General features: G+C 45.3%; 1 protein-coding gene across 5 annotated transcripts in view; it reads right to left on the reverse strand.

The window, feature by feature from the left end:
• Nucleotides 1-25,451, reverse strand: part of NAV2 (neuron navigator 2) — an 830,108-nt gene that overhangs the window by 401,943 nt on the left and 402,714 nt on the right. For all 5 annotated transcript variants that reach the window (XM_078684226.1, XM_078684230.1, XM_078684229.1 and 2 more), the window contains exon 4: nt 19,715-19,787. In XM_078684226.1, coding sequence (XP_078540352.1) covers nt 19,715-19,787 — 73 coding nt within the window. The remainder of the gene's footprint in view (nt 1-19,714; nt 19,788-25,451) is intronic.

A 25,451-nucleotide genomic window follows, 5' to 3' on the forward strand; every position in this document is an offset into this window, starting at 1 on the left:
ATCAGCCTCGCTCTCAGGGCATTAACTTTATTTGAAGTGTCGGCTCCTGTACTATTACATATCAAAGGTGTACTTCAGAGGTGTGATGGGTCCAATCGGGTGCATTATCTACCTACTAGAGAGTGGCTAATTTGCAAAAATAATACGTGCCAGGGCACTCATCAGGAGGCAGATTGCACCAGCCCATTTCTCCTGTTCGCGCTGCCTAAAAGAGAACCAACTACTAATACTGAGAGAGGGTGTGACGTAATGTCCAGAGCTGGTGACTTCGGAGCTGGGGTACCTGGTTCGAGTCTCGGCGTCGGCTCAACATCCTTTGATTCTGGGCAAATCACTTAATCTCCCAGCAAATAAATATGTCCTTAAATGGTGCTGGTGCTCATGAAAAGCGGTGTTCGTGTATGTTTAAGTGCGGGTGCTAAGCACTGAAAACTACCTGCTTCAATTAGACCTGCCTGTAATAGAACTTCTGGGGCATTCTCTACCATATGATAGGAAAGCTCACCTTTACTAGCAAAATCTCAGAGTTATTTGTTATTCTTTGTAGTCTGTGGAGTGTTAATAAACCGAAACCGACGGTCCGGCAGTACTAGTAAGGTCACCGTCTGGGTCTGGGTCATGATCTGTTGAGCAGTCAGTGCGCCGTGACTGGTGGCCGCCGGTCTTAAGTTCTGCTCACAAAGTCGGACTCGGACGCGCCGCTGTGAGCGCTTCTCACTCAGCCTGGTCACAGGCTGGAGGTTTCTACAGGTGATGATGAATTAGGGCACGAGGCCGCTAAATCTGGCGTCATCTGAGTCAGGGGGGCGATTACTGTTAAACTGGAGGCGGCTGCTGTTTATTGAAAAACAAACACATGAACTAATTAGCGATCGGTGCTAAATGGGAGACTGTGCTCACTGTGACAATGAATGAAGGGGTTGCACTCACTACATATTGGTAACTGTGGTCCTCTAATGTGTACGTACACATTACTTCACATAGAATGAGAAAAGGTTAGAAATTATGCTTTTACTCAAGCTTGATGCATTTGTTGCCTTTGCAACATTTTCATAAAAGTATACCCCTTGAACATTTTATTTGTGCAACTGCTCCATGTCATAAACATACCACTACATTCTATGCATGCGAAAAGACAAACAGTGCTGTCAGTCCATAATGTTTTGTATGTCACTTCTGTTGTTGTGGCACTTTAGCCCTGTAGCTTGGAACACCATGTTCTGCCGCAGCATTCGGTATTTGCTAATTGTGTAAATATTTTCACCTATTATATTGACAAGGAAACATTTTTGTTTTTTAAATTCACATTTCAGTTGCTGTGCAAATTAACATGACAATGACTAGTATGTACATTACGTTTACGTTAAATGTGATTGCAGTGCATATGACAGTTGGGTTTTTAGAAGTATTCTGTTTCACCAGTCTTTCCTTTGCATCACGGTGAAATTAAAGGGTATTCATATGTTTGTGCATCAGTTAATTCCATAGCTTTCTTAAATGCTGGATCCTAAAGGTGCCTACCTAATTTGAATATCATTGATCCATGAGGGGAACCCAGTACTGACCGTTGCCAGATATCTGGGGTATTTTCCTATGTTAACTTTATCTTGTTTTGCCCGGAAGTAGCCTTGTAAAAGTCCTGCAATTTCCCATCTGCCTTTCTACCTGAAGTTGCCTTGGAATAAAGATCTATTTATTTTATGTTTGGCAACATTTGCAAAATATCCTACTTCCGTTTTTTCTGCTCCTTCTTTTTCATGTTTCAAACTGTCTTTTGTGATTAGAGATCAGATCCCTTTTGCATCTAAGGTGTATGTCTCAGACATTTGTGAATCTGCCATGCAGACCCTCAGTGCTTGACCATTGCTCTTCTCTTTCTCAGTAGTTTACTCAGCCTGCTGCTTGACCTCAGCTGGAAAATTCATAAAACTACAATTCCTGTCACATTGGAGAGTGCTTCAGAGCAGTTAACAGCTGCATACTATCTAAACGCCTACAGTTAAATACGTTGACAAACAAGATACATTTATATGTTCATCCTCACCCATCTCTCCACAAGAAGTAGGCTGCCACTAGTCCACTAGTGTTGCTCAATTTCTCCCTCCCTTGTACCAAGATTTCAAAGAAAGCTTCTACCTCATAAGAGGCCAGTGTCCACATTTCCCTACCTAGGTCTCCTTAGAGAAGTTCCAGCCAATATCACTGTAGCACTTTCCTGTGCTGATTTTGCCACTAAGCCCCCCCACCCCATCGTCCTACTTCACAGGTTATAGAGAATTTTAAATGTGGCTCCTCAGCCTACCCATTTGGACTCCCATCAGCCATCAAATTCTTACACTGGCTGCAGATAGCTAGATATAACGCCTTTAAAGCAATGTGCATCATATATCGAGCAATCCGCTGCAGTGGACCACTCGGTTTTCAACATAATGTGTACCTTTACCCCTAACAAAGTCACTTTATTTAGGTTGATTCGCACTCGTATACAAAAACATAAAGTTGAGAACTGGCTGAAGCTTCTTCTCTGGGCCGAAGGCCATGGTCTGGTACTGGATTCCTGCAAAAATGAGAATTTACAGTGGCCTATGATGTCAGAGCGAAACAAAAGGGGATGATGGACGTAGCGTTTGAGCAAATCAAACACTCACCCCCAGTCAACTGATCTGGGTTTAATCCATCACCATTCTTTAGCTCACTCAGCCACCCCAGTTCAGACATGGCCTTTTGCATATGGCCATGTCTGAACAGGGGTGGCAGAGTGGGCTAAAGAACGGTGATGGATTAAACCCAGATCAGTTAACTGGGGGCGAGTGCTTGTATTGTCAACTCTCCGTCCATCATTTCCTTTGGTTTTTCTTTGTTCGCCATAAGTTGGCAGGGTATGCTCAGACGTGAGTCCCTTGCTCCCTTTGCCACTGGATTCAAGCAAGCCGGGCTGAAGAAGGCTGAAATGCCAGAAACCGGTCCTCGGTAGCTTGTTTCCGGTCCAGGGCAGGCATGGCTTGGCAGTTTGGGCTGGACTGTTCCCATGAGGCACAGGGTCAGACTGATTTGTTTATGTTTTATATGTTTTCATACATTGTAATAAAGCACTTCTGCTGACGTATTTACAGGCCATTGAGTGCCTTTTCTTTATTATTGTAGCCCCCCCCCCACCACTTGTGCTGCAGGCCTTTAATTAAGATAGAGATAATTTAACTGCGATAGTTCAATGCAGTGGGCACTGAGAGGATTTCTGTAAAGGTTACGAGCTTTGTATGGTTGTAAACAATCACCATAAAAAGTTGCTGCCATTTTAGATAAAACTCTGTCATATTTTGAATGCAACAGCTAGACTGTTTGTTTTATCTTTCGTGAGTGCTTTGTAGGTTTAGCTAACTGTATTGCATTCTGTCACTACTGACAGACACCTTCTTGTGTTTGATTTAACCATGTTTAGCTACTATAATATCAACTTTTTTGGGTTGTTGTTCGCTAAGTAGAGGTTTTATGAGAGTGGAATTCAGAAGAATGCAAGACCAGCTGTTGAAATCTTCATGAATATTTTTGCATAGTGACCGCTCCTGAAATGTGTACTGTTTAGGGATAGCAGTTGTTGTAGCACCACTGGGCAGGTTTACATTTTCTCACCTTGTCTACTAACACTACACTTCAGGTTTCATATACCTGGTTTTCCAATGGATCTTGATTGTGCTGAGAGGAGTCAGATATAGGGGACCCAATGTAGTTATCCAGTGAGGACCAGGAATTGGAAAATTGACCTACAAACTAGTAATTAGATTCATATATATAACCCTCAACACTATGCAATACAGATACAGAATTATCACATCTAGACCAAATCTCTTTGGGAAAGTCAGTCGGTCTAAAATCATACAAACCAATAACTCAGTTAGAGCTATGCAGAATATTTAACATTAGAATTTGCTATTCAGAGATCTCTCTATTCAGATTCCCGGCTCTCATTAATACTCAGTTGGAATGCACAATCAATAATTGAAGATGAGACATGGAAAGGCAGAAACATGATTTGAGGATGGTTTAGTTTTATCAGTACATTTTAAAAGAGTAAATACATCAATATCAGGCCTTTATTTCTCCTAGGAGTGCAGAGTAATCAAATGTAGTCTTTTCCTGTTGTCCAAAGGGGAGCGTTATGTAGGAGAGTAGGGTCTGCTTTCCTATGGTCACCCCATTTTTTTGCTTTTTGCTTTACTGGTTTAAAACTTAGAAAGGCTGTGGTCCTTCTAATCAGACCCACAGCCCAGCTGTTCTCTCTCTAAATTCACACAATGTACTTTAGGTGCATTGCCAATTGGGTATTGGGTCACTCTTGTGAGTCCATGTATAGTGTACCATAGGTACATAGGTGCAACCAAGGCCTACCAGGGGCTGCAGCATGTATTATGCCACCCATGCCTGGCCATTCAAATGAGCTGTTGCAGCTATATTGCTGTCCTGCATAAGATATATGTATTTGTACTGAAATTTGATATTATTGCACCAAATCTTATACGTTGTACTTTGACTATTGACAGGCTTCTTTCATATTGTGATGAAGCTCTGTTGTTATACTGAATAAGCAGCTACCTAGTATGTTATATGACAGCTCTTTAATAATGTAATCCCTGCACTTTCACAATTGCTTTATTAACCTTCCTGCTTTCTCAGATTTGCTTGGAAATGCACCATTTTTCCACTATTTTTTCAAAATTTTCTCGGGGGGAATTCACCCCGAACCCTCCTTAGGGGGTCCGGGCTCGCTCGCTACGCTCGCTCGCTACGGTGCAGTATGAATATCAGTTTCCGGCCCACCACTTTCAAATGTCACCAGCCGCCACTGCTCGGAGGGTATCGCCAATCCCCTTCCAAAAAGTTTCTAACTCGGGGCATTAAAAAAAAAAATATGAAGATCATTAGCAGTGGGCATCATACACCTTGGGCATTTGGGTGTTGGAAATGGGTCGAACTTGGCTATTTTGGCTGGGGTATAAAAAAATCTATTAATGACAAAAAAGTGACTCTTTTTTAGGCTGCCGGTTTAATATATTTATATAATACTTTCAGTGAGGGCTCAAACAGGGTGTCTATAGAGGGTTCAAAAAAGGTATGATTCCAGACCGAAGACAGGGGCGGGATTTCTAGATCTTCAGCTTCTAATAAGTGATTATACCACACCGATATCTCTTTCTTGAATGGCTGCACTGATTGACACAGACATTCAATATCCCAGTTCCCTCTTATATCCCCTTTTTCTGCATTGAACCAGGATACCAATTGTAGATACCTGAATCTGGAAAATCCAGTACCAATCCTAGCCCTCAATAGTTCCCAGGAATGGGTCCCCTCTGCATTTAGCAAATCTGACCAGATGTTTATATCTGCCCTCTTGATGGGTACCGCCAGACTGTCTTTAAGGCAGCATGGTGTGCCGGGGGGAATCCCATATAGGTGCTAAGTCTGAATAGTATCCTATCCCCCATCTGGTTCTGACTTCTCGATCTGGGTCGAGAACGAGAGGTTCTGCTCAAACCAGACCCCCATGCCCGGTCGAGGCTGACATGGCGAAACCTAATGGCCAGAGCATTTCTCTGAACTGAAGGGGAAACTTTCCATAAAGGAGTATTTGTATTATCTTCTCATTACATCGAAGTTGTGGGGCAGCCAACCAATGGAAAACGGTGGTCAGAGACTTTTTTACGGTTGAGGTCGAGCACTCATTTTTTCCACATGTAAACAAGAGCTGGGTTTCGTCCACATAGGCAATTACCTTGATGCCCAGATCCTCTGCCAGTTGAAGCAAGGGGGTGACGTAAATGTTAAAAAGAAGGAGGCTCAGGGAGGACCCCTGAGGAACCCCCGTAGACACCTTCTGTGGAGATGAGGAAAACGGGGAAGCCATACCTGTTGCATCCGTCCCTCCAAGAAGGACCTGAGCCAGCCACAGCCCAGCAAGTTGAGTGAGTAGCAGCGAGTGTTAAACAGTGTCAAACGTCGCCGACAGGTCAAGCAAAATCAGGGCTGCCCTCCGGCCGGCGTCCAAACACTCCTGGATGGCCTCAGAAACTTCCACCAGGGCTGCCTCAGTGCTATAGGAACCTCTGAACCCTGACTGGGCCGGATGTAAGAGGCCCACACTTTCAATGAACTCTATGAGCTGTTTGGTGACCACCTTTTCACACACCTTAGCCACACCGGGCAAAAAGGAAATAGGGCGTAGTTCGCTGAGCTCAGAGGATCGAGTGATGACTTTTTCAATAAAGGTAAATAAAATCTTAGCCTGCTTCCAGACTGCTGGGACAAGGGCCTCCTGAAGGGACATATCAATAAGTCTATTCGTTTCTGGATTCACGGTCTCCGCAACGGCTGCCAGCAGTCTGGCCGCGCAGGTGTCCGATGGAGAGCCTGATTTCAAACCCTTAAGGATTCTAAGAGAGCTGGATAAATCGATGGATTCAAAGACAGACAGTGAGTGCTCTTGTTGTACCGCCTGTACTGCCAATAATGGGCAGAGTTAGAACTGAGTGGGAACTAACAGGAACCAGGTGCCATCACTTTTTTTCTGAGGTGTTCTGCTTGTACTGTCAGTTTCATAATTCTACTCATTTTTTTTATTTCAGTTAACATACAACTTTTCTTAATTCTACTTACCAATGTGTGCTGTTAACTCTTTCATATGCCTCAGAGCAGCTGGGGGTACTCAAAATGTGATTTGTTTTGACTAACCCACTCTCTTTCCTGCCTCACCTACAAGCCCAGCTCTCAGTTCGACTACTTTACTGCTGCACTGCGCAACTTCTGATAATAGCCCACTTATATGGACCATACTTTAGAAAATTGAGAGAGAAATATCTCTTTTCCTTTTCTAATTTCACACTGATTAAGGGACATAGGGTGTCTCCTCTGCCTCTTGTCCACTAGCTTGAATGCCACAACCCTGGTATTCAACTGTAGTCAAATACAGCACAACGTTGTCTACCTTCATCTATACGTTAATAGCTATAGGCACAGCACCCAAAGGCCAAGGTTCAGCACACAGAGACACCCCATGTTCCTCCTTCCATATTGAAATTCTGACAAGGGGCAGGCTCCAGCACACTGCGACGTGCCGCAACATGTTGTACCACATTCAAGGCTCAACATGGCCATGGACCAAGATACAGGGCCACAGCGACAACCTACGCGTTTCTTGATTCTATACATGAGTAACCATGGTGATACCATGCTTCAGCACACACAGACACCCTGTGTCCTTTGCCCATCTGTAATCTTTGCACAAGCACACACACACACCCCATGTCCCGCAACACCGATACCCGGATGAATATTTTTTCCCCACAAACCATTGGGTATGCAGTGAATATGGACACAAACTTTACATTAGCGTTACAGTCACACCACCACAAGTGTACTGAGAAGAAACAACCAGAACACCCTGAAATAAAATAAACATCCATAGATGAACACCTTGTCTCCTGAACACAAACTTCCATTGGGCTAATCTTCAGGAGGACTGGGCAACCTCACTGGCGAGTAGACACCGCAGCTCTATTTACTCTAGAATGTGGTTCTGTCACAAAAAAAACACAGGTACTCACTGGCACCTCCTCGCGACAGATGGATGGAGAGCTGATGTGTGCATTATTCGTACCATAGCATCTCAGCTCCTGGAGGTGTTGACGTCCAGTGTCCGAAGGCATCAGGCTTGAAGCCGCGGCCTCTCCACGCCCTTATTGTAGATTCAGGACAGCGATGACTTCCGGGGAAGGGTTTATAGTTCATAGTAATTCGTAATATGACTTTACAATGCCTTCGCGGTTCAATGTCTATTTATTGTTTTATTATTATTTTTGTTAGAGTTTATAGCCTTGTCTGCAAGAACTTTTTTATTTAATCAGCTGCACGCGAACATGACTGCACAGAAATAGGTTACGTGTTGGCATGTAATCTAAGTCCATTGCCTTCTGTTTACATTTAATCTTATGATCACATGTTGGTGTTTTATTGAATGAAGTCATCTTGAACAATTTACAGGAATAGCCTCAGAGACGTGCCCCTGGGGCACCAGTGCCAGTCACAGCAGCTCTAATTTACCATGCTCAAGGAGTGCTGCAAGGAAGCTTCATGATCACTCTCCGCTCCCAAACCTCAAAGAGACGTCCAAACAAACTTAATGACAAATGAAAATGGAAGACAGCATGTAGCAGAAAGCATTGGCCTTACATTACACCCCAATACATGTAAACCAATAGCGTGCTGCTGCCGGAGAGCGACACTGAACATTTTTAGGTCGAGCCCGGGCAACGCATGCGCTGCTCTGCGAGGCATGTTGTATTCAGGTATGGACTTGAAGTTTCGCAAAACCTCCGCCCAATATTTTTCATTGGCTTGTGTCATTGTCCTTTGTAAACTGTGGCTTTTCATTGGTCAATAGACTCAGTAGTCCCTTCTTAGTACCGCCTTGTCTCATTTTGTAACCTTCCATGAGGGCACCCCCTGTGCGTGTTTTTTACTCGGGAGGCTTTAATTACAGCCTCCGGCACTATTTTCTCAAATAGCTTTGTCCTGCTTGCTGTTGCAGGCAGGACACGCTCTCTCCTAACACTTAAAAAAACATTCTTTATAGCACGGGTTCTAAACGCATTTGCAATGCAATGGGTTTCGTATTTATGAAAGTTTAAGCTATTGGCGTTGTACATGACAACGCTTTTTATTTGTCTGTTTTAAAAACAACACGAGTCTATTGTATTGCAAATGTTTGTTTCCTTTCTTTTTATGTGTGGAGACTCCAAGGACACCGGCTGCAGCAAAGTAGCTTTGGTTTTAACCGGGGGTCCTAAGGTTTTCTTTGATATTTCCTAATTTAGTGCCACATAAACCAGAGTAACAGAGCCTTTGAAACAGTCACTACCCACAGGGTACAGCAAGACTTTGAAGCATAAACCACAGGGTACAACAAGGCTTTTGGAGGATAAACCACAGGGTACAACAAGGCGTTGAAGCAAAATCACAGGGTACAGCAGGGTTTTGGAGGATAATTCACAGGGTACAGCAGGGTATTGGAGGATAACCACAGGGTTTCAGCAGGGTTTTGGAGGATAAATCACAGTGTACAGCGGGGTTTTGGAGGATAAATCACAGGGTACAGCAGGGTTTTGGAGGATAACCAACAGGGTACAGCAAGGTTTTGGAGGATAACCAAAGGATTTCAGCAGGGTTTTGGAGGATAAATCACAGGGTACAGCAGGGTTTTGGAGGATAACCAAAGGGTTTCAGCAGGGTTTTTGAGGATAAATCACATGGTACAGCAGGGTTTTGGAGGATAAATCACAGGGTACAGCAGGGTTTTGGAGGATAAATCACAGGGTACAGCAGGGTTTTGGAGGATAACCAAAGGGTTTCAGCAGGGTTTTGGAGGATAAATCACAGGGTACAGCAGGGTTTTGGAGGATAAATCACTGGGTACAGCAGGGTTTTGGAGGATAACCAAAGGGTTTCAGCAGGGTTTTGGAGGATAAATCACAGGGTACAGCAGGGTTTTGGAGGATAAATCACAGGGTACAGCAAGGTTTTGGAGGATAAATCACAGGGTACAGCAGGGTTTTGGAGGATAAATCACAGGGTACAGCAGGGTTTTGGAGGATAAATCACAGGGTACAGCAGGGTTTTGGAGGATAAATCACAGGGTACAGCAGGGTTTTGGAGGATAACCAACAGGGTACAGCAAGGTTTTGGAGGATAACCAAAGGATTTCAGCAGGGTTTTGGAGGATAAATCACAGGGTACAGCAGGGTTTTGGAGGATAACCAAAGGGTTTCAGCAGGGTTTTTGAGGATAAATCACATGGTACAGCAGGGTTTTGGAGGATAAATCACAGGGTACAGCAGGGTTTTGGAGGATAAATCACAGGGTACAGCAGGGTTTTGGAGGATAACCAAAGGGTTTCAGCAGGGTTTTGGAGGATAAATCACAGGGTACAGCAGGGTTTTGGAGGATAAATCACTGGGTACAGCAGGGTTTTGGAGGATAACCAAAGGGTTTCAGCAGGGTTTTGGAGGATAAATCACAGGGTACAGCAGGGTTTTGGAGGATAAATCACAGGGTACAGCAAGGTTTTGGAGGATAACCAAAGGATTTCAGCAGGGTTTTGGAGGATAAATCACAGGGTACAGCAGGGTTTTGGAGGATAACCAAAGGGTTTCAGCAGGGTTTTTGAGGATAAATCACATGGTACAGCAGGGTTTTGGAGGATAAATCACAGGGTACAGCAGGGTTTTGGAGGATAAATCACAGGGTACAGCAGGGTTTTGGAGGATAAATCACAGGGTACAGCAGGGTTTTGGAGGATAACCAACAGGGTACAGCAGGGTTTTGGAGGATAAATCACAGGGTACAGCAGGGTTTTGGAGGATAAATCACAGGGTACAGCAGGGTTTTGGAGGATAACCAACAGGGTACAGCAGGGTTTTGGAGGATAAATCACAGGGTACAGCAGGGTTTTGGAGGATAAATCACAGGGTACAGCAGGGTTTTGGAGGATAACCAACAGGTTACAGCAGGGCTTTCGATGATAACCAACAGGGTACAGAAGGGTTTTGGAGGATAAATCACAGGGTACAGCAGGGCTTTGGATGATAACCAACGGGGTACAGCAGGGTTTGGAGGATAAATCACAGGGTACAGCAGGGTTTTGGAGGATACATCACAGGGTACAGACGGGTTTTGGGAGGATAAATCACAGGGTACAGCAGGGTTTTGGAGGATAAATCACAGGGTAGAGCAGGGTTTTGAAGGATAAATCACAGGGCACAGCAGGGCTTTGGAGAAAAAATTACAGGGTACAGCAGGATTTTGGAGGTTAAACCATAAGGTACACAGTAGGGCTTTGGAGGATAACCAACGGGGTACAGCAGGGCTATGGAGGATAACCAACGGGGTACAGCAGGGCTATGGAGGATAAACCAGGGGGTACAGCAAGTCCTTGGAAGATACATCAGAGGCTATAGTAGGGCTTTAGAGCACAAGCCACACAATGCAGCAGGCCTAAAGGAGGATACACCACACGATGCAGCAGGGCCTTTGGAGGCAAACTACAGGCTGCAGAAGGCCCATAGGAGTATACATCTCAGGATGCAGCAGGCCCATAGGAGTATTCACTACAGGATGTAGCAGGCCCGTAAGAGGATAAAGCACAGGATGCATCAGGCCCATAGGATACACCACAGGATGCATCAGGCCCATAGGAGGATAAACCATAGGATGCAGCAGGCCCATAGGAGGATAAACCACAGGCTGCAGCAGGCCCATAGGAGGACAAACCATAGGATGCAGCAGGCCCCTAGGAGGATAAACCACAGGATGCAGCAGGCCCCTAGGAGCATACACCACAGGATGCTTCAGGCCCATAGAAGGTTCAACCATAGGATGCATCAGGCCCATAGGAGGATAAACCACAGGATACAGCAGGCCCATAGGAGGATAAACCACAGCATACAGCAGGGCTTTCGGAAGAGCCACAAACCACAAGGTACACACAGCGGAGCCAGTGAAGATGCCACAAACCGGAGGGTGCAGAGGGGTCTTTGGAGGACAAACCAGCTCGTACAGCAGAGTCTTCGGATCACAAGCCACACTTAGCAGCAAGACGAGGCTAGGGCGGTTAGTCTCAAATCTGGGGAACAGGGTTCGAGTCTCGGCAATGACTCTCAACATCCTGTGATTCTGGGCAAATCACTTAATCTCCCCGTGCCTAACAAAAATGAAGGAGTCCTTGTGCAACACAACTGGTGCTATGTAAAGCGCTCTGATACCCCATACCTTCGGGTCAAGTTTGCGCTATAAAAAACTCCACAAAAAAAGACCTAAGAAGGTTAAATTACAGGGTGCAGCAGGAACTAAGGAGGATAAACGACAGGGTACGGTAGCAGGGCCTACAGAGGAAAAAACAGAGGGTGTAGCATGGCCTTAGGAGGATAAACCACAAGATGCAGCACGGCCTTAGGAGGATAAACCACAAGATGCAGCACGGCCTTAGGAGGATAAACCACAGGTGCAGCAGGGCCAGGGTAGCATAAACTACAGGGAGATGCATGGCTCTGTGTATGATAAACCACTGGATGCAGCAGGACGCAAGGATGATAAACTACAGGGTGCCACAGGACCTATTGGGGATAAACCACAGGATACAACAGGGCCTTAGAAGGATAAACCACAGGATGCAACACCGCCTCAGGAGGGTAAACCACAGGATGTAGCACGACCTTAGGAGGATAAACTACAGGGTGCCACAGGACGTATGGAGGATAAACTACAGGATGCAGCAGGGTCATGGTAGGCTAAACAACAAGGTGCAACATGACCTAAGGGGGATAAACCACAGGATACAGAAGGGCCATAGGAGAATAAACCACAGGATACAGAAGGACCATAGGAGGATAAACCACAGGATGCAGCAGGGCCTAAGGAGGATAAACCACAGGTGCAGCAGGGCCAGGGTAGCATAAACTACAGGGAGATGCATGGCTCTGGGTATGATAAACCACTGGATGCAGAAGGACGCAAGGATGATAAACTACAGGGTGCCACAGGACCTATTGGGGATAAACCACAGGATACAACAGGGCCTTAGAAGGATAAACCACAGGATGCAACACCGCCTCAGGAGGGTAAACCACAGGATGTAGCACGACCTTAGGAGGATAAACCACAGGATACAGAAGGACCATAGGAGGATAAACCACAGGATACAGAAGGACCATAGGAGGATAAACCACAGGATGCAGCAGGGCCTAAGGAGGATAAACCACAGGTGCAGCAGGGCCAGGGTAGCATAAACTACAGGGAGATGCATGGCTCTGTGTATGATAAACCACTGGATGCAGAAGGACGCAAGGATGATAAACTACAGGGTGCCACAGGACCTATTGGGGATAAACCACAGGATACAACAGGGCCTTAGAAGGATAAACCACAGGATGCAACACCGCCTCAGGAGGGTAAACCACAGGATGTAGCACGACCTTAGGAGGATAAACTACAGGGTGCCACGGGACTTATGGAGGATAAACTACAGGATGCAGCAGGGTCATGGTAGGCTAAACAACAAGGTGCAACATGACCTAAGGGGGATAAACCACAGGATACAGAAGGGCCATAGGAGAATAAACCACAGGATACAGAAGGACCATAGGAGGATAAACCACAGGATGCAGCAGGGCCTAAGGAGGATAAACCACAGGATGTAGAAGGGTCTTCGGAAGATAAACCACAGGATGCGGCAGGTACTTAGGAGGATAAACCACAGGATGCAACAGGACCAAAGTGGGATAAACCCCAGGATGCAGCAGGGCCTTAGGAGGATAAATCACAGGATGCATCACATCCTTAGGAGGATAAACTACAGGGTGCCACAGGACCTACGGAGGATAAACCCCAGGATGCAGCAGGGCCATGGTAGGATAAACTACAGGGTGAAGCATGTCCTTAGGAGGATAAACAACAGGAGGCCTTTGAACATGCCACAAAGCATGACTACGCGGGCCGTTGGCCCAGCCACCAATCCAAAGAGCTGACAGAGCTCTGCAGCATCCATAGGCTGAGGGCCAGTCAGCATGTCTGAGCAGACAGCCAACTTTTGAGATGCGACCATAAGAGTTCAAATCAGACCCTCTGATTCACCGGAAAGGTGATCCTAGCCAATGGAATGACGAGGGCAAGAAAAGGCAAATCTAACTCATTATTTGCTCTTAAATGCCTGCGTTGTTTGTGCTTTTACATTTTAGCTACACTATTGTAATGGCATGTAGGGAGACATGGGATGGAGGTATTTTGCATGTGGCCTCTACATTTAAAAGTGTTTCTCTCTGCACTGCCTACAGTTGTGAACATGGCTCACTGACCCCCTTGAATTCCATGTCACCTGCTGTATTCTTCTGAATCAGAAAGTCACTTTTAATTTCAATGGTACATTTTTGTACTATTTAGCAGCCAATCATAGCCAAGGAAAGAACCCCTCTGCAAGGCAAACCATGGACATTTAGTGTGAGGAAGGACGGCGTAGGTGGGACCCAGGTGCTCACAAACAGTCAAGTAACTGGAAACATATCCTGTTAGTAGGAAACAAGTGCATGGAACTTGCACGAGATGGAGAAGCTGTTGGCGGCTCTGAGTTAACCGTGGGGCTGTGTAGCGCACAAGTGCTCCTGGTACAGTTTTTAGCTGCTGCATGTCTTCACTTAAGGTCTAACCCTTTACTACTACAAGACTTCTACAGAGCACCCACTGCCTGTACCTGCCCAGGCTGACATCCACAACCTCTCTTAGCCAGTCCGTCACCTGTCCTCCAACCCATCACTTCATGCGCGCGGGCCTTGGCAACTATCAGGGGGGTGAGTGCAACATCCAATTTTCCTGTTCTCCGTAGCATTACTAGTGCCTATGCACTAATGATTTGGTGTGTGCAAGAGAAATGTGCACTGCTACTGAAGAACCAATATGTGTGTATATTGAAAGCTTGCAGAGCAGTGCACGAGCTATTCCTGTTCTTTATGCAGGAATCTTGTCCTGCTCAGTGCCTAATTTGTGCTGGTGTTTGCCAGTACTCAGTACCTGCACTTGTTTTTAAACACAGGCACTTATTTATGAGAATACACCACATGGCGGTGCGCTCTGTTCATTTTTGAGCAACACACAGTTGTAGAATATTTAACTATTTAAATATACTAAAATAAATATATACATAACTCGGACTTCCAGGCCTTCCCTAAAGCATGTGGTGACAAGGAATTGTTAAAAATGTCACACTAATTTAAGTTAATAATTAGTGAGCACTGCTGCTGCTGGCATTTGGCAGCAGTGGCAGGAGAGGAGGGTAGTGCCAGCTGCAGTGGCAGACCTTGGACCATGGCACCTATATTTTAACATATTGAGCTCTGGTTCTGCTGCTGGTACCAGTGTTGTGTCAGAAAAGCAATCTACGGAAGCCCAAGAGGGACCTGTTCTGAGTGTGCGAGAGAAGCTTGCAGTGATGGTGCCTATAAGGTGGCTCTTTGTCTTACTAAAGACTAAAGGAAGGCCTTTTCACTATGCAAAAGCATAAAAGATTGGCTTCTTCAGTGCTTATTTCTCCAAGTGGCTGGGGAATAGCCATAACCTATGTGATGAGGAAGGGCATAAACGACAAGTGAAAGCGAGGATTTGACAACGATCAGGTCAATCTAACCAAACACCATATTCACGTCAATCACTGCAGGAAGCAATACTGAAAAAGCATAAGGGAAAGCTTGAGTTGGCCACCGGTATGTACTGCAGAATATATGGATCTTGGCAGCAGCCAATTAACCAGAGGAGCAGGTAGGTTTAAACAGCAGATGTTGACCACAGGCCCAGGAGCAGGCCAGGCTTCCCTTACCGTGCAAATTATGCTCTTGATGGAGTCAGTCGTGTGGTTTGAACAGAGCTTCTTACTAGCAGAGACCGCAGCTAATCAGCGCCAGACTACCAGCTGATTTGAGAAAGACAGAGAGCAACCAGCTGCCAAGATCACAAACAGCCTGCACTCGGAGCTGAGATTCGATCCCACATTCTTCACTCCCAACCCAGTGCTGGGTGTTGCTGCTTCCATCACTTGGGTCGTGCGCCGGCACAGTGACATTGAAAGGGAGCCCAAAAGGCCTACAGGTAAGATTGAAATTGCCCTAGTCTGGGAATACCCTTGACAACAGGAATATGGTGAAAAAAACAAGCAAAATAATAGGCCTTGTGTTTGCTGACAGCCTTTTGGCTTTGCCGGTGCTTTTTTGTTATGTCATTTTTTTTGCAAAACGTTATTGTTGGGAAAGCTACTGGGCGCTCAATCAATCCAAAACAAATATTGCCTAAAGTAAAAATATATTTTTAGGTCTCAAAAAGCACGCATTTCCATAGAAGCACTTGAGGGAAACTACTTTGTGTGTGGATGTGATCCTTGTGACAGGGAAAAATGCTGTTTTCCACACTGAAGTTAGCCAATGGCTGAAGTGGGCTGACCCACTGCCTCGTGCTCTGTGTTGAAATGAGTGAAAGTAAAAATGTGAATGACACAATAGGAGACCAATGGCTGAAGATGACTGGTTAAAAGCATCTATAAACATGTTATACATGTAATATTAGTAAAATCAAAACAGTATTAAGGTGCTGCATGTCTTTACTTTCGATGAGTGGTCTCTCTGCAGTGATCATAGCACAGAGGAGTCCACCAGAATCAACCCACATTAGCCTGAAGCAGCTCGAAAACGGTTGTATGACGTTACAACGCATGGCATTACCCCGCATGCCGTTGCAACGCAAATCTTTGCAGTCGGGGGTGCGCTGGAAGTTGGAATAATTTAATTTACTATTCCAACTCCAGTGTGTGCAATGGTAGGGAAGGTGTTGGAGTTAAATCCAACACCTTCTACCCCCTGCTACACACCTTTCGCGTGGCAACGGCATGTGGGGTAATGGCATGCGTTGTAGCACTTGCGGCTGTTTCCTCTCGAAAACGACATGAAAGAGACTGAAGCTAGAAAGGGGGCTCTTTCCCAAGGCAAGCTCAGTCTGACAGGACTCTACCCTGCAAGTGCGATCATTTATTCATTTATGTCACCTACTGTGCCCCCTTCATCCATCCCTTCCGCTACGCCGAAGACCCACCGATCTGACCAAGGTCTGGTCCAACCCTTTACTACTGCAAAGTCTGGCCACCAGACTGAAAATGATCTCCTGCCTGACTTTGAAGACACTGCCATAGGGTGGCACAATTGCTGTGCCACCCGTACAAAGGGCGGTGCCAATCATGTCACAGAGGGATAGGCAGCTGACTGACTGGAATGTCTGCCATGATGCACTGCCTGCCCTGTTACTGATGCCTGTGGCCCTTATTCTTTTGTACCCCTATCTCATGGGTATGTAATACGCAGGCTTCGATAACTCATTCCACACACCCGCCACTACACCCTTATACTAAACACACAACTTTCAGAACAGATTTATATTTACATAAGGTCTGACCATTTTTAAAAAGAACTCTTTGGAACAACTGTGAAGACTTTGACTTTGAAGACACTGCCATAGGGTGGCACAATTGCTGTGCCACCCGTACAAAGGGCGGTGCCAATCATGTCACAGAGGGATAGGCAGCTGACTGACTGGAATGTCTGCCATGCTGCACTGCCTGCCCTGTTACTGATGCCTGTGGCCCTTATTCTTTTGTACCCCTATCTCATGGGTATGTAATACGCAGGCTTCGATAACTCATTCCACACACCCGCCACTACACCCTTATACTAAACACACAACTTTCAGAACAGATTTATATTTACATAAGGTCTGACCATTTTTAAAAAGAACTCTTTGGAACAACTGTGAAGAAATAAAGTTTGGATAGGCATTTAATTAACAAGTACACATTGGCAGCACTATTACACTGTGTTCTGTTCAAGATAAATGCCTTAGTGTTCTGTCAAGTCCACACCCTGGGAAGTCACCCTGCACCTGACACCCAGTTGACCTCACTCGCCCACCCACCTGAATGGGCTGTGGGAAATGGAATGCTGAAGCTCTCAAAAGCACAGGGCCTTCATGTTCACCTGGATCGCTTGCGTACTTTCTTTGTGTCATTTTTGACAGTTATAGGCACAGGCTCTCCTGAGGTTTGTCTACAAAAGCTGAAATACCAAGCATTGCTGAGTTCAAGTTCAAGAGGCCGGGAAACAATCGGAAGGTAAGAGATTGTAAGCTCTGTGTTTATTTTACAGTTTCCACTCCGAGGAAACTTGGGTTCAAGTTAAGGCATGCACAGCGCACTCCAGTACCATTCAGATGAACAAATCTCAGAGCAAACAGACATGCAGGCCTGCACCCGGTTTCTCAATATTTTCAATGATGCCTGGCGAAATGAAGAGAGGAACTAGATCCCCGCACAGTGCACAACAAATGCACTGCTATGGGGTTCACCGATTTCTTGGCGGATGTCACGCTGCTCATTTTCTGCTGACTGGCATTCTGAGGGTGGTGGGCAGGTTGCCTAGAAATCAGTGGTTCCAATTCATAAATATTTTTGTTCAGTAACGTACATGCACTAAAAATGCAAATGCAATTACAAATTTCATGTTTCACAGAGTAAGTGAGATTTTCAAATCCCGCACTGCACTTACTCAAAAGTGGTATGTGTATGCGGACCCGGGGCCAGCAATATGCATGGAACACCCAGAAAATCACACCTTTGATCGTATTTACAAACATTTTGAAAGTGGTCCCATGCCTGGGAATCACTCACTTACTGCTCTTAAAGGCAAGCACAAGTTCCTATCTATGGCGGAAAGGTGAGAGAACGCCCCCATTTTAACTTTTCCATGATTCCGTCGTAGTACACAAAATGCATGTGTAAAACTTAAAAAGGAGTAGTTTTATACATCTAAAGTATGGCTGTTTTAAATTACCCTAGTGGGATTTATTGGTATTGCCAAAATGTCAGAACTCTACTACGAACACAAAAGGTGTCCCACACAACTATATTTGTAACTTTTTCAGTCTAGGTTACTCACCCTTCATCAGAGAGGGGCATTCCCGCCAAAAAGGTAGTACTCTGGAGTCTTGCATCCTGCCTCATCAACAATCACAAACAATAAGGGATCCAGAGCGCCCCTTGGTTTGAGGATTTCTGGTTGGAGACCTACTGTAACCTTGTTCACTGGAAGGTAGCTTTAGGGCTGAAGTATCTGCCTGGAACCCCAACATCTCTCCTAAACAGACCCCCCACAGTTCCACAGTGACATGTAAATTGCTCTGCTCCACCTCGCCCATGTCCCATGCATCTCAGATACCTGCCAGTCCATGCCAGGGGCACCTAATGTGCACCAATTCTATGAACTTGACACCCACCTAGCTACCATATCCTGCTCTTAGCGGGCCCCACAAGCCCTCAAAAACCACTTCTTCCTGCACACCTCAGCTGAACACCGAACGCAACTGGCATGGAACACTTGTGCAACACTTGTGCACAGACCTCCTTTTTCACTGCACACATCTGCATAAATCTTACTCACTGCATTTCACCCTAATGCAGTTGCTATGGCACTTTCCTTCAAGATAAACAGCGAAAACAGATATTCAACAAAAATGAAGGATTTCAGGGGGCCACAATGTGGGTAAAGTTGGTAAGGTGGCTCAGTGAGCCGAAGAAGTGCCACTGAAACACGCTTTGATAGAGAGAGGCCACAATTATTAATCCTGTCAAGGTGGGTACATCCTTCCAAAGTTAGTAAATTGGGTACAATTAATTGGGTGATAGCAACACTTGTTATATACAGTGCTTAGAAGTGGTAGGAGCGCTGTATAGAATGTCACATAGAAACATAGGGCCTGATATTGATATCGGTGGACGGGTTTCTCCGTCACAACAGTGACGGGTTCCCCTCCGCTGAATTCGAAATCCCGTAGGATATTATGGGATTTATATTTTGGTGGACGGAATATCCCTCCAACACTAACCGCTGATATCTAAATCAAGCCCAGAGTTTTTATAAAGAAAAAAGCCTCTAAATTCTTAGTACTTTATATTACGCGCCATATAATTAATGTTCTGTAAAACAGGTTAAACAGGCACGCGTGCCATTATCATACATTATGAGTGAATAAACCATACATGACATTAAACTGCGGGTGGCACATTTAAAAAACACAGATGTTTACATACCTTCCGCTGACAGTCCCTGAATGTTGATTCCTTTCGCGGCCAAGAAAGTCAGGCATGTGTCTATATTTTCAATCTGGGCGGGAAAAAAAGAGAGGAAAGATGCGTCAGAAAAACAGGCTGGCATCCGGTCGTCTCAGTGAGCGCGTGCATCGGTTAATATCCAGCATTTCCATGGGCCTGCGAGCGCCTGAGGACAGCAGAGCTACCCGAGGGCGCATGGATGCGCGCAGAGAGCGGCTGCAACACTGCGCCCTTGCGCACGAGCCGCGCACCCGCTCCCAGCGCTGCGCGACACATGGAAGGCCCGAAATAACGGCGCGGCCGCTCGGATCCAGCCGCATTTCTAAGGTATAGCAGACCCAAAATAAACACTGCTGCCGAAACCGCGAATTGAGTGGGTGGGCGCCGGGAGGAGGGGAGGGGGCGCCACTTGGTGTCCAGCGAGCAGCTGGTGCCAGGCATTTCTGGGCGCAGTTGCAGCAACATTTTAAGGCATGCCAACAATGGGTTCCACGTGGAATTTCAAAAATGTTTATTCACAAGATTCCACGAGTGTTCTGAAATGCAACGGCATTGGATGAGGCGTCAACGTGGCATGTGTTGTCCCTGCTTGTAGTGTCCAGCATGTGTGCAGATGAAGGAGCTAGCGCCTAGAACTAGCCATGGACGTTTAGGCGCTTGCATGTCGAACGTAATGGAATGATTATAGCCAGGGACACCATAGTTACGCAGCCGAGGAGGACCAAAGCATGTGGCAGTGCAGATTAGATTATGCGGCAAACAAAGGCAAATTATTAGGCGCAATGCTGCACATTATGAGATAGTATTTTGTCATTTTTACACATGGTAACACTGGGCGAAGGGTTCGCCTTATTAGTACCAGTTTAACACCCAATGCAGCAATATGCAATTGAGAGATGACCAGTCAACCTTTACCAAGGGCTTTACGCTGCGCGGGGCCACGCGCCGCCACGTTTTAGTAACTTTTAATCAGTTTCAGATAGAAAGATTTTTTTTGTTAATGATGTAAAATACATATCAATCAATATGCATTTGTATTGCACAGCACTGTCACCCCTAGGTGTATCTGGGTGCTGTGCAGCAAATTACGTAGCAAACCCATAACTGTGCAGAAAAAAAGATTCCAGCCACAGAATCAAGTAATTCCAGTGGCCCTGGCTTTTGGTATACAAGGAAACTAACTATATTTCTTTGTTATAATAAAACAACTGGGAGTGTCAACCTGCTATATAAAATTAGGGGCTATAAACAGAGGGCACATTTCGCATAGTGCCTACAGCACGCCTAATAACGTCGAAGCAATTGGTGCCCGCACAAACCCTTAAAAATATGGGTCTGTGCCTGCACAAAAAAATAAGTAAAGCTATATGTAGCAGCTCATGTCTTTGTTTTGATTAACTCTTTTTTAGAAAATTTGTAGAATTCACATACAATGTGCAAACAGAATTACACTAGCCTTCCCCAGGCAGCTTGCCAAGGGTGAAACATCATTCTGTTTAGGATTATTTGACAGTGTGTGCGAGCAGCCTATTGATACCCTTTTTTCCTAGAGATGATATATTATCCCCCTCGAGAAACCACATCGCCCAGTCTCTGTAACCTCCGTGAAATAATGTGGCGCCCCCTTCGTTTTCCCACCTTGGAAACAGATTCCCTCCTTTGGAGGGATCCATTTTGTTTCCATGATGGAAGCACCACACGAGTCTTTTGAGAATACCCACAGGGTTCTGACTTTGGGGGTGATTATGCGAGGCCAACCCACTCGACAAGATGCTAATCTCCCCTTTTCCTGTCTTCCATCTGGACTACTTTTAAGGAAAAGCCCCCCTCGGCAGGCAGACTTTCTGGACAAGTAGGGTCTCTTCAGCAAAGGAATCCTTATGCGTGATTTCTACTTTGTATGCACTAATACAGTTTTTTATGGTCGTATGGGCCCCCTATTGGCATAAAAACATATAATAAATCCAGGTATAAATTCATAAACATATGGTAATTTGGCTCTAAATGTCAGATTACAAACATAACAGCATGGGTATGAAAAGCAAGGGCCTATGCAGTGGCTAATTTGTATAGTGCCAGCCCATCTCTCCAATATGCCTAAAACAGAACCAACTACTAACCATGGAAGTGGGGAGAGGATGTGGCATAATGGCCAGAACTACCGACTTTGGAGCTGGGAAACCGGGTTGACGTCTCTGCGGCGGCTCAACTTCCTATGATTCTGGGCAAATCACTTAATCTACCAGTGCCTACCATAAACTAATGTGTTTTTAACCGGTGCTCATGAAAAGGTGTTGATGATTAAGTGCCGGTGCTGACCACCGGAAATCACCTGCTCAAATTAGGCACTGGGCATATGTGAGAAAATAAATGACTTTTGTCGACACTTTCTGTTCCTCCTGTTTCACTTTCAGTTCCTGTGACATACATCAGTTTGGTCCTCACTATGAGTGCCCCAGAAGGCACGGCGGTGGAGGTAATGGTAGTGACTGGCCCCTTCAGGATTACAGGATCCATTGGAACACAAACTGCAGGTTCTATTATTTCACCCAGAGACTGCAACTGCTGAAAGCAAGCAGGTGAAATGTAGAAAAAACATAAGGGGATTGGCATGGAAACAATGATTCCCACATGTTATTCCTCATTAACGTGTAATCCAGGGTAACTGTCCCCATTCCCAAATTTAAAGCTGCCCAAGGTACAGGTAATTCCAAGAGGAGTGAGGAATCCTAATCAGATTACCGGTAGGAGCGTAGTTTAGTCAGTGCGATTCGGGGGTGGGAATCTCACATTTTCTAACTAAAGGCTTAAGGGTCGAGGGGTGAGGTGACCAGGATTCGGAACGGACTGTTTCCAGGAGGACCAGGGTCACTTCGGATTTACCTTAGGTGGGCCTCTGTCTAGAGTGGTAGAAAAATAATAAGTTGGAATGCTACCCATGAGTATTTGCCACTGGTTGGACTATTTGCAAACATTCATCCCATCACCTTCTGGGTGTTTGATTGCCAGTAGTATACCTGGAAATCTGAGACTGCCGCAGCTTACCAAGACCACTACTGCCAATGTTTGGGACTAACAAGATGTAATACATTTGCCGCTATTCTAGGAGTTCTCTGGGTGCAGATTTACTATTTGTTTGGGGTAAAGAAGTCACTATATGGGCCTGGTTCATAAAAGTAACTTACACTTTTGAGCAGTGGCGGCTCCTCAGCTAAGGCGTAGGAGCATTGCCCCACTACTTTTTACCAGTAAAGTTAAGGGGGAAAAAATGATAATAACACATGTTATCATTTTATTTTGTCCTGCTGCTGCAGCTTTATGGGACAGGGCAGTAAGTGGCAAGATGCGGTGGTCCATATTGTTACTGCAGATGGAGCAACATTATAATCTATTAAATCAATCATGAGAGTTGCTTGTTCAGTGCACATTCTGAGTTCAAGTATTTAAAAGTGCTCTCATGCGTGATAACAAAGGAAAAAGAGTCTCTGAAATAAAATGTTTGGCTAGGATCACACAATTTAGACAAGCAGGGACGCCGGAATGGATTCCAGGTTATCTGGTTTCACATTTTGAAATTCAGACAGCAGATCTATATCTCGGGTTCTCTCTTTTCTATTTGACTATTCCCTGGCTTTTCTTATATATCTTGAACCACAACAAAAGCCGACACAGACAAAGGAGTCCCGACATAGGGCTCCTGACCCAACTACCAGGCCAAGTATGCATTTATTTGGGCAGTGTAATACCTCAAACACCCCCTGAAGCAACACCCCTGATTACCAGCCCGCTTGTAATGGGGTATCTCTCTGGGGCAGACATCAGTATGATGTAATAATAATGCACCCTGGTAAGTAGCAGACGCCACGTATAGTACTGGTTCTTGTATTACTGCTCCATAAGACTGCATGGCTTGTTACAGGCGGCATCGACTAAAAGCAGCACTCAACAATAAAGGGATTTCATGAGCCAGGCTGAAAAGATTGGAGAATGAGAGAACATAATTATAGCAGAGAGCCACTGATACTAACATATACTAAGATATACATCTTAACATCTGGTTAGGGTGGGACGCATGAATAAGGCATAGCTTTCATTACAAGCAGTATGTAATGCTAAGCCCATTTTTAGGTCGCGCCTGGGCAGTGCAGGCGCTGCTCTGCAATGCATGCTGTATACAGGAATGGACTTGAAGCGCCGCCCACTCTACCCATATTTTTCATTGGTTTGTGACCTTGTACTTTGTAAACTGTAGCTTTTCATTGGTCAATAGGCTTCGTAGTCCCTCCTTAGTACCGCCTGCTCTCATTTTGTAACCTCCCATCAGGACACCCACTGTTGCATGTGTTGTTACGCGGTCTGCTTTAATTACAGCCTCCGAGCACTATCTGGTTAAAGGTTTTTCTCATGCCTGCTGTTGCCGGCAGGACACGCTTGCACCCAACGCTTTATTTATTTTTTCAAAGGTGGGCACGCTACGCTGATACAGTGGTGGCAGTGCCTTTAGTTTGTTGTTTGAGGCACAAACGTGGCTGCATGTTTTTTTATTCTATTTGTTCAGTTTTTACTTTACAAGTTCCCCATACATCGCTTTCACTATAATGTCGGCCAAGTCCCTTTCTTTAGACATAGCTCGTCTAATGAAAGGTTCGCAGCCGCTATTAAAGTGAAACCACGGCATGGGGCACTTTTACAAAAAAGGCATTTGTTTGTCAACTTGACAGATTTTTTTTTGTAAAAGCCCCCCATACCGCACTATCACTTTAATGGCAGCCGAGCGCCTTTCTTTAGACAAGCCGGACCTTAAGGAAGGGGCATGGCCGTCCTTGTGTAAGTACGGCATGGGGAGTTTTTCCTAAAATAGCATTTGCAATGCAATAGGTCTCGCATTTGGGAGAGGTTAAGCTATTGGCATTGTTATTTACAATGCCAATAGTTCAATCTCTTGTAGATGTGAGACCTATTGCATTGCAAATACTTGTTTGTTTTGGGGCTGTGTATATTTCAAAACAGTTTTACCTGGATTTCGGTCACTAATACTTGTTGACAAACATATTTTTTTAATAGAATATTTGAAAATATGCATAGCTTTATTTCACAAGAAACTGCTTATTCCGATACCTCTATGGCTCCTTTCATAGCAATAAGGCAATGCAGAGACGTTGTAAGGCATGGGCAAAGTGGTTGACTGCCCAGGGACCACCCTCCAAGGGCCCCCTTGAGAAGGTGAACTTTCTTTATATTAGATCTCGGTCCTTTCTATTTCTTATTCAAAAACCTCTATCTCTCTCTCTCTCTCTCTGCCTAACATAATTTATCTCTGACTCTCTCTCTCTAACTCTTTCTGCCTAACTTTATCTCTGACACTCTCTCTTCCTCTCTCTGCCTACCTCAATCTTTGACTCTTCCTACCTCTCTCTGCCTACACCTGTCTCTCTCTCCCTCTTTCTGCCTACCTCTACCTCTATCTCTAACTCTCTCTCTTCCTCTCTCTACCTACCTCGATATTTGGCATTCTCTCTCCCTCTCTCTGCTGCCTACCTCTATCTCTGACTCGCTTTCTCCCCCCCCCCTGCCTGTCTTGGTCTCTGACTCTCTCTCTCTCTGTTAATCTTTATTTCTGTCTCCCTCTCTTTCTCTTTGCCTACCTCTACCTCTCTCTCTACTTACCTCAATCTCCGACTCTCCCTACCTCGATCTCTGACTCGCTCTCTCTCTC

Source organism: Lissotriton helveticus, chromosome 3_2 (assembly GCF_964261635.1).
Source record: "Lissotriton helveticus chromosome 3_2, aLisHel1.1, whole genome shotgun sequence".
NCBI lineage: Eukaryota > Metazoa > Chordata > Amphibia > Caudata > Salamandridae > Lissotriton > Lissotriton helveticus.